The following is a 10,767-nucleotide window of genomic DNA, read 5'->3' on the forward strand; positions in this document are numbered from 1 at the left end:
TGGTACTTTTTGTAATCAAGTTTTGTTTATTTAAAGTAAGCTTAGAATGTCAATCACAGCAACTGAGCTGTGACTGCATGGAAATATCTTTGCTCAAATAGTCTGTGTACTGATGTTTGAGCCTGAAGAAACTTGCCATGTGTTTTTGTAGCCAAGGAAGTGAGTAATCAGTGAAACTAGTATGGGTGGTATAGGAAAATCATGCACATGGTCTTGGCACAGCTGTGTGCTTGCTACATTCCATGAGATATTCCATAATGGAAAACCCGACTGCTCCATTAATATAGGATACCTGCATATCAGGCATACATTGTGAAGCACTGAGTGAAGTCACAGGACCTTACAGATTAAGCCAGTAAATTGCGAGTGAACGAGAAGGGCAAAAGAAAGTCTCTGGTTGTTGACTTGAAAGAGAAAGCAAAATATCCTGTTTACTGTGTTTAAATGTCTTGATGTTTAATGTCTTGATGTGTTTATTGCTTAATTGTAATTTTAATCAGTCAAATTTTACAGGGCCAAAAATGTAAGTGGGCAAGATGGTAATTAAGTCAGCAGAACTGTATAGCTAACTGCAGTAGCAGGATATTTGGCCTTGTTAGCAAGGCTCCAAGCCCCTGTGTCTCAAATGGTTTTCTGCTGGTCAGATTCCTCCTTTGAACTTGCTTGTTTCAAAGGCTTTTCTATTTGTTTTATGTGATTCACACAGAACATTGTGCAGTGAATGATCTGTCAAGAAATAGCAATAAACAGATGCTGCCACTCTATATGGTGTTTCATTGTTAATGGTTTTAATTAAAATATTTCCTTTAAATCCATGGACACATAGATTGTGTATGTCACACTTCAGTCTGGATGTCTTCAATAGTTTCTTGAGTTACCAGTTTCTCAGTATTTTCAAAGATGAAGGGCCAGCAATGCTCATCTGTGTGTACCTCCAACTATATTGGAACAATTTACAGCAAATGAAGGTCAGCTCCAGAACTTCTGTGTGTCTCAGAGTATTCGTGCCATATTGCAGCTACATGGATGGGATAATATGCAAGTTTATGAACAAGTAGAATACAGAAATTGGCAAAACGGTTAGAAGTAAGATTCTACTCAGCAAACTGGGATGTGATTTCCTACAGTCCCTTTGGCTGTGACTACTCACCAACATACAAATCTTTCATGGAAAGAACATAAACATATGGGTGTTGATACAAAATGCAATTTATATTGTACATGGTAATAAAGAGGGGGCAGTTTAAACAACAGAACAAAGCCAAATTTTATTGTAAATATGTCATTCCTAGAGGTGCAGATCTTAAAGTCTTTGTTACTGTTAGTCCTATTGTTCTCAAAGTAAGAGGCTTTAAACTGTGAGCCCTAAGGAAATCCTTTTAAGTACAGCAATTTTCAATTAAAGTCAAGTTTGAAACAAATGAAATGCTGAAAGGACAGAAAGACCAATCAAAGGCGCTTTGAACAAGTTTAACTGTTCAGAGTCCTGAGAATTTGTATCTTTCATATGAATGTGTAGTTAGCTCTATCATCTAATTAATCCAATGACATTTTAACTTCAAAAATCTTAGTGGCTTGACCAGAAAAGTTACCTTTTGGTGACATTTGACCAGGCCCTATGCTCATATTTCAGCTACTAGGCTGCAGATGGGCACTTGAAACTATGAAGACTACTAAGGCTTCAGATGTGCCAGGGACTAACCTTTCAGTTTAATGCCACTAGTGATTTGCTCTGTTTCTTTATTTCTTTATAAACTTAGTATCTGAGACTGTAAGCACCACCTCAGGGAGAGATATAATTGAACTACCTAATGGATGTGTGCACACTGGCAAGGAGAAATTATAAAAACAACCTGATGTGGATAGAGTGATGTGCAACTGTGTACTCACTAAACAAAGGATTAGACACATCTACAGGGGACCCATTACAGAAAGTAATTGAAGGGGACACCTCTGCCTTAAAAAAAAAATAAATCAGGGCTAGTCATTTAAGTGAAGGATAATCTGTTTGTTCTATCAGTTATGATTTTATCTGAGATGTGGGGAAAAAAAAAGAAGCAGGTCTGCATGTAGAGGAATCTTGGGTATGACAACAAATTTTTGAACAATCGTGAGGCTTTTCCACCCATGGTATAACCTGGCCTAGCTTTTAGTGGTTGGAATAAGATGAAAAGGAACACATTCAGGTTGTGTTGGTATTATTAGTATTATCTGGTTTCTACCACCTCCCTTGTTATGATCTGTATTTTTTTATTTATTCATTTTGGCTGCATGGATACCTTTGTGCTGAAGTAGGGATACCTATAGTGTGCATCACACTCATGCTTTCATCTCTTGCCTCTTGGGATCTGCACTAGAGGTGGACTCTTGAGCAGAAATCTCAGTCATGCTATGGGGAAAGGCCTTTTTGGCTCTCTCTTTGCCGCTCCACAGCACCTTCTTCCAGGCTCCTGTCCTCCCTGTCAGTCTTTGATCAGTACCACTGAGGCAGGATGGAATTCAGGGAGGCTGGAGGAACTCTTGCAAGGAGTGCAGATGTTCTCATGGAAGAAAATACAGTTCAAAGGTTGCCATGTACAGTCTTTATAGTCTCCTCAATAGGGAATATTTCCAGTTGGAAAGAGTCTCTGGTGCCCAGTGCCCCCAGAGCTCTGCTCACACAACAGATGGTGACAGGCAGGGAGGAAGATGTGGGGCTTGGGAACTCCTTTTCACCAGTTGCTCCAAGTCTATGACCAGAGGCCAGGAGGGTGCAAGCCCACATGGCTGTCACCGAGGTGCTTCTAAACCTAATTACTTGTGTCTATAGATACACCCTATTAATTTCTTCAGCTAGTTACCTTCTCCTTCAAGTACCCATGTGCTTGTATCCCTGGGGATACTTAAGCATAATTTTGTCACAAAGGAAATGGTTAATGATCTCATTTAAGCTTTAGCTTGCCAAATAAGTGGTTCAAAGAGGGTAAAGTATGTGTTTATGCCAGGTATTGATCTTTTCTGTGGAGACAAACTGCTGCCCCAAAAAGTTTGCAATCATTCAGTATAATGAGCACACCCAGAAGGCTGCCTGGAAGCCCAAGACCTTGGAAAAACATTCCTTTCAGCTTTGCAACATAGTCTTAGGATTTTACTGCATATAATCTATAGCATAAAAATTAGGATTCAGAGTGTGAAAAGCTGCAAATTGTAAAATAATCAGACATCTCATCTGTTCGTAAAATCAGTTAATACTGCTCACTGGTATGAAAATGAGTAGCTAACTCTTCCCTGTATTATCCCACTTAGGTGCCTACTCTGATCCCAAAAGGAAAATTATTAACTGCATTTGCTTATCACACAGTCAATAATTACATGTATCTTTTTGAAGTCAAGTTTCTTCAAAACTGAAATGATACTGTGCACAGAATCCTTTGTCTATTCTAAGTTTGACATTTAAACCAGCATATCAAAAGTTGATCTTTCCTGGCAGTCACAGATTTTCCATCTTCTGCATTTTCTCCCATGGTTGCTAACTGTATTCTGATAATACCTAGAAAAGTGTCAGGAAAACTTTTCCTAAAACATTCTGATCTGTGAGAGCAAGCATAGTTACTGTATTGTGTGATTGCAGTTTTAGGAAAGACTGTTAAGTGTGTGTAATATGTGAATAGCTGAGGGCGTATGCTTAAATAACATTAAAACCCATGACATAATGTGTGTGCTGAAAAGCTTTCTGAAGTCAGAACACCAGAGGTCTTTTAAAAGTGGGCACCACTACCTTTGGCCTTCACTGTAGCATCACTGCCACAGTGGTACAGCCTGTCTAAGTTTATGTGTTTCTTCTTTTTATAACAAGATTATTTTTCACCAGAATTCGTTATTTCCTTCACCAGGTATCACACCCCCCCCCCCTACCCCCCCAAAAAAAAAATCTGTCAGCTTTATTAAACCAGTTGTTCCTAAAGTTTTAGCTCTCTATTAGGCAGTCCTCTGCATTTTTTTTATCAGCTGGTAGCTGAGACACTCTTGCAAAAGACTGGAAGTTAACATTTTTGATCTTTCTATCCTTTCCATCATAAATGAAAGCCGGCAGTAATAACCATGCAGTTCCAATATTTTTGTTGCTTTAATATTTTCTCTATTTTGTTTAAGGTACAGTTTTTAGAATAATGCTGGCAATATTCCAGTATGACTATGCTTTCTTAATCCACTTATACCTATTAACTATTGTTACTGACACATGCTTATAAATCATTACTGACCCCAGTCCAGTGATGGAGTGGTTATAATCATGTGTAAGTTTCATCTGTGCATGCTATACACTGCTTTGTGTTCTTCTATTTCTTTTCCTTCCTATAACCATTAACACAACATGTTCAGCTGAGGCATTGTTGTCCTTCCACAAGTTTTGAAGCCTTTCTTTTGCTGAGAACACTTTACAGGTAATTTCAGTGGTGCTGATAACCGGGCCTAAGCTGTGGCATCCAACAGTGTTTCCTTCCCGCTGGAAGGAAAATGTGGTGTGCAAGGGAGGAGGAAGTAATGGTAGGCAGACACCCAGACAGACAGTCAAGGGAGCAGACATGCCAGGCAGGCAGTAGCACAGCATATGCTCTGCTGTCTAGAAACAGCCAAGTTCAGTCCCAAATCCTGGTGATTCTCTTGATGTGGCAGAGCTGGTGACATAAAAAACATTTTCCTGTTAACTGTGTTTATAAGCCTGATTCTGATTTTGAGTAAGAGGAAACATTTGCCCTTGAGCTAAATTACTCCTTGACTTACTTCAGGCTGCCTTCCTAAATATTCTTTCATTTCAAACACAAATTATTTATGCCTTTCCTTCATAAATGCTGCAGTGTTACAGGCACTGAATGGTTGCAGCCTTCCATTGTGGGGACACACTCATATTATTGGCTTGCGGTAGATCCTGGTCCATCCTACCTCAAAACGTTTTTGGTCATTGTGTGCAAAACCATAACTACATTTGTTTTTCAAATGCCTGTCCCCCAACTTAGAGAAGCATCCACTGCAGTTTGTTTGTCCTGCAGAGAGGCATGCAATTTGCCATTTCTGTGGGCTACCCACTGGAGCAGTGTGATTAAACCTCTCATTGTCCCCCTTGCAGGAAAGAAATGTTCTACCCCAGCCCAAATGATACGGTAGGCAGGGAGAGGTTACTGCCAGCTCAGGGTCTAGTGACATTTAGTACTGGTGGCTGGATTCTGCACCGCCAACAGAACGGTAGAGGATTTCTAAAAGGTCTCTTATATATGATGCAGAGGAAAGCAGACCTGCTGTCAAGTTCTTTTCCATCTCACTTTTCTCCATTAGGAGAAAATTGTATTGAAGTAAACAAACAAAAGAGCTATTCACAGTTAACATTGCTTCCCCCTTGCCCTACAGATAGCAAAGTGCATCTAAATGGCTTCTATTCTGACCTCAGCAAACTGATGATGAAAAGAAGGCGGCTGTGGGATTATTCATTTCAGCTTCTCTGGATGATGGATGGAGAGATATTCACTGCCACTTTTGTGCCATCTGGGAACATGACACTAAGTTCTAGCATGACCCTGGAACAGAAAACAACATTTGCCTTTGTGATTTTATTATTTATTTTCTTGGGAATCCTCATTATTCGCTGCTTCCGAATTCTCCTCGACCCCTACCGCAGTATGCCAGCATCAACCTGGGCTGATGGACTTGATGGACTGGAGAAAGGCCAGTTTGACTATGCTTTTGCTTAGAGTCTGAGAAGTACGGAGACTTATTTAGCACTGTGATAAAGAAAGAAAAATGATGGAATGTCTATTCTGTTTCTGGTTTACATTTTTTTTTCAAATATTGTAGGAGTTGCAACATACAAATATGCACACAATGAATTTGATTTTAATTAAATACCAAAGCAAGTTGGATTTTTGAAAGTAGATCACTGAATCTCCTCATTGGGAAAAAGGTAAAGGTTGCATTAGCAGAAATTTTCTTCAGAATGCATTGGAACAATATGTGGTGTATGTGATCTCTTATAACCAGCTAAGAGACACTACAGCATGTCTTCTCTTGCATAGCTGTTTTATCATTAACAAGAGTCTGTGGAGGAAGGTGTCTTACAAATGAGGTAACAATGTGTTTTTATGATCTGTATGTAGTAAATTAGTTTTTAAAGCTCCACAAGACTCTTCTTACTCTATCTCCCATGCTTTGAAGACAAGTGAGGAAGTTTCCCATACTGTAAGATGAGATTGAAAGAGCTAGAAAACTTCAGAAGAAAAGAATTCCTCCATGTTTTCCCAGGTATTCAATAAGATGATCTTTCTTAGTATTAAGCAGTGATTAAGCTACGTAATACTAAAAAATCACTGACTGTAACCTTTGTTGTGAATAAGGTATATAATGATTTTGGCCTACCTTTGTCTTTTCGTGCCAAAACTGTTTTCTATGAAGATAGATTTTTGCATTGCTCTTACAACAGCTTATGCAAATAAATTTCAGTCTTGCATATATTTCAAAACCTGCATTTCCAGCATTCACTCAGTCTGTTTATTGGGTGTGTAAGTCACACTGCATTGTTTTTGTTTCCTAATTCGATGACTGAAACATTGGTGCTAAGAATCAATAAATAACCACCACCTTCTTTACCTATAAATGTCTTTGAATGTATTTGTACAAAGAAAACCCATTCCTAGAAATCAATATAAACAAAAGCTATCTGCATGATTGATCAGGGAAAGAAAGATTTACAATATTGCATAAAATTTGGTAGAACTACTTTGAGTCCAAGTGGATGTTTGCAAACATTGTTTAGCAGCATTGAAATACTATAGTGGTAACATTTGATGTACTGCCAGGAGGGAAAAGGCCACACTCCTGAAACAGCAGAGTCTTAAAGAAGGTCCTAGTGCTGCCAGGCTTCTTAGACATTTCATGGAGTGGGGAAGGGAAGGCACATGCTGCCTGTTTTCAGAGAAAGCTTTAGATTTAGCTATTTTACTCTTACTATAATAATGACAAGTAGTTGGGAAGTTTTCCTTTGCGCTTTGGCTTGCAGCCTGTAAATGCAGGAACAAAGCCAGTACCGTAGCTGGTACAGCTGGGGCTGTGCTGACTCATCCGAGCTGAGGCTCTGACTCTAGCCATGGCACTTAGAGCTATTTATTTCCCTTTGCTGCTTGTTCTGTCCATCGGTTAAAGGTTGCAGCTATTTGTAGCAGAGGCAGTGGAAGGAGGGGTGGCTCTGCACGCTGGCTATTGCAGTTCACAGGAGGGCAACCAGACGCCCAAACACAGCTCCGTGACAAGTTCACAGAAAGAAGCTGGGCTGTGATCTGTCACTGCTGAAATACAAGCACAGCTTCTTGCAGGGATGGTAACCTTCTAGATGGAGAGGGCAGAAGGGGACAGGTACACAACTATGTTCTCCAGAAGCCATGAGGTACTGGCTTTAGCTACATATCTGTCAGTGCCAGGGCACCTAGATCAAAGCAAACTCAAACTTTCAGATCATTTCCCAAAGGTAACGACAGTGTGGCATACGAGAAATGTTCCTGTTGTTGCACCAGTGCTGCCTAAAGCAACATATTGTGAATATTTATGAAGCAGTAACAGCGTTTCTCCCTCTGGCCTGGGATTTCTCTCCTGTGTCAGGGTCTGTTTCTTTGAAAACTGTATATATTTTATTTTCTTTTAAAAGAAAAAGACCTTTCCTCATAATCGCACCTAGAGAGGGAGGTGATGACTCTGGTCAAGGGAATGTAGCACGGTGATCAAGTGAGGCAATTTGATTCTTGTGTGGAGTTTGGAAGTTGATAACTGAGGACTATTTTGGAGACTTAGCTGGCCAGCATCTCTGGTATGTTTGGAAGGATTCCAAGGAGATATTTTTGTAAACCACTGGGATAAGTCAGTCTATAAAGGGGAATTTAATACTGCTAGGCTGTCACTTTAAGTCAGCCTATCTGTGGATATTGCTAAATTGACTGTAGCAAAGATAGGAAATTCACACCAGTTCCCCCACTGCGGCAGAGACTTTTTCCTTTGCACTCAGAAGGCTAACAGAAGTTTTCTGAAGACATGCTGGCGATTCAGTTTCCTGATAGATCACTTTTCTTTTGCCTGGAGAAACCAGACCAGACTTTGAATGGAAAGATTACTATTCCAGTCTATGAAGTAGCCACTGGCACATCGCTATGCCTCACAAGAATATGTATTCACTGTGGAATGACCTGAAATATTAATGAGACTGTAAAGGGAGGGTCTGTATGCTAATGCATCTGTGCTCAGGGAACTCTGCAGCACTGCATCACTCTGGTATAGGCTTTTGTTTATTATATCAGTTTCTGTAGAAAATCCTGTGCAATCTTTTGAAACTCTTTTTAGAATGAATATTTCCTGACATAATTTGAGCAAATATACTCTTACATACTGTGGAGAAAGAACGAATATGTGTAATTTTTTAATAAATACCAAATTTATGTTAGTCTGGTCAATCTAACTACAGGGAGTTTAAGTCAAAGGCCTACTGGGGAGAGCGAAAGCCAAATAAGGACAGAGATAAAACTCTTTATTAGTAGACACCAGGGAGTAAAGCTGTTTTACTCTAATGAGGATTTCAAGACTTTTATATCTCAGTCATGAGATAAATTTCTTAAATGAAAGCGCTGGCCTAACAGCATGGAGTTGAGACAGCAGTCTGTTCTCAGCAATGTCTGGGGTGCATGTGTGTGAGAACAGTCCCGATGCTGCTTCTCGCTTCAGTCAGAGGTTTGGGTGCAACTTGTGCGGACACGAACTACCTTGAAAATAGCTCAGGTGTCAGGAATGATACAGCCACAGAAATCCACAGCTTTGTGCACTCTGCAAGAACCATGTAGGGGTTACTGCTGGATGTGTACACGAGTGTTGGTCCTGCAGTGAAAGGCATCTGTCATTGCCATGCGACTAGCAGGATCTGAGCTCTCTTTCAAAGGTAGGTGAAACTGGGATCCAGCAGTACAACTGTGCTAACTGGGAGAAAAAAAGAACCCATCGACCTACTGAAGCAGTTGGCAGCAGGGAAAACTTCTTCTCTCTCACTGGAGATTGGGTTTATAGAACTGAATGGACCTTAAATTAAAGTTTCCAAAAAGAGGATTTTTTGTAAATAAGAGGAAATATGAATACAAACTTGTCTTATTCTTTTGGTCTGCCTGCTATGTACTTTGAGCAAATGTATAATGCTTGATTTTGACAAAGCAGCCTGTGAAGCATAGCTTAGTCAGCTTTTACCACATATACGCCCAGAGGAAGGCCTGGAGGTACCCGATGTGTGGCTATGTGGCCCTGTGAGCCTAATGGGATTGGTACACAGGGAATTTGCAGGTTTGGAGCTCTACACAGAAATACTAGATCTACACATATGAGATGTGGTCTCATGGGACACTTTCAAGAAGTCTAGCTTAGGAGGTGCAACCTCTGTTCTGATCTGTAGACTATTTGGTAGGAATTTATACTCAATTTGGTGCAAAGATCCACAAACTTTCCCATGTCAATGACCACGGAGAAGCAGCCTGCAGACCCCCAAGAACTGCAGGAAAAAAGCCAGAACCCTTTTATCTACAGCATGACTGGGACTGTGGCCATGACCTGAATTTTCTCCAACACGAAAATCTCATTTTTTTTTCATTCTGGTTTATTGAAATATGCTTAGTCTGTAAAACATGGCAAGTGTCTATTCATAGCGATGTAGTTTGCATGAAGATAAAGCTATTGCTTTCCCACATTTCACATCCTGTTTTCAGTGCTTTTGGAGTTCTGCAATAAAGTTTTGGACTTCTTTTTAATACATAGGTTTGGTGTCATTTCCACAGCACTGGTATGTGAGGCTGCCATGGTTCCTGTTCTTTTGTCAGTGTCACCATAAAAGCAGCTGACACTACAGCAATTTTTCTTTTTTACCTCTTGGCATACTAACTAATCAATCCCCATCATGCCTTTAGACATCCGCACTGTTACCTTCATGGTCTAGAAGCAGCCGTGAGGAGTGAAAGGTCTTTTTCAAGACAGAGACAAAGATGACTTATTATCAGAGCTAAGGCAGGATCTGTGAAGCATAGGCTCCTTTCCCGTGTTGAAGTCACTGTGTGCTAGTCAGCAGGGTAGTAGAAAATGCACCCTTCACTTCTGATGTAACTGTAAAACATGGTAAGTCCTATCACAGTTCCTTTTGCTTTGTATGAGCTCTGTTTTTTTACTGTGGGAGAACCAGTGGTGCAGAAGCTGCACCCAACCTCCTATTTAGAATAGTGCAAGACCTCCAAGGGAACTGGGGCATTTGGTACAGTTCTGCTATCCCAGCAACTTAATAACCAGTGCCTGAACTAGACTGTACTTCCATCACATGGAGTTGATTCTCAGTAACATTCTCTACTTTTTTCTGCATTAATTTAAAATCTTACCTTGCCTCTTAGAATTGGTATTAGAGGTTGAAATACAGAAAAGTGATACTGAGAATTACATCTAAGTAGACAACTACTTTACATACAATGAAACCATGGCAAAAAAATTCAGATTTTTGACTGTCTGTTCCATATGAGGATAAAAATGACAAAGGCCAGAGTCAGAACATCTAGGGATTACATCTTAGAGTAAAGTATGTTCAATAACATCTGGTCTGAGACAGGAGAAAGACTCATACATAATGCCAGCCCCTCTTCTTTATAATTCCATGGGTGAAGCTGGTGATCACTTCAGACTCCAGCATAAATCAAAGCAGACCTAAAGGTCTTTAATCTTGTGACATTAGTCACAGTGTCC

The 10,767-nt window shown here is 40.1% G+C and overlaps 1 protein-coding gene across 1 annotated transcript; it reads left to right on the forward strand.

The window, feature by feature from the left end:
* The first annotated feature begins 5,217 nt into the window (after window positions 1-5,217).
* On the forward strand, window positions 5,218-5,812 carry CTXN3 (cortexin 3). Its single transcript, XM_049796478.1, has one exon. It carries the CDS (start codon window positions 5,250-5,252, stop codon window positions 5,721-5,723), a length of 474 nt encoding a protein of 157 aa, XP_049652435.1. The 5' UTR covers window positions 5,218-5,249; the 3' UTR covers window positions 5,724-5,812.
* The last annotated feature ends 4,955 nt before the right edge of the window (window positions 5,813-10,767 follow it).

This window comes from Accipiter gentilis, chromosome Z, assembly GCF_929443795.1.
Source record: "Accipiter gentilis chromosome Z, bAccGen1.1, whole genome shotgun sequence".
Lineage (NCBI taxonomy): Eukaryota > Metazoa > Chordata > Aves > Accipitriformes > Accipitridae > Astur > Astur gentilis.

What these genes read in the sequence shown, in the direction of transcription:
- CTXN3 (XM_049796478.1), top strand. Translation starts at nt 5,250, where the DNA reads ATGATGCAGAGGAAAGCAGACCTGCTGTCAAGTTCTTTTCCATCTCAC.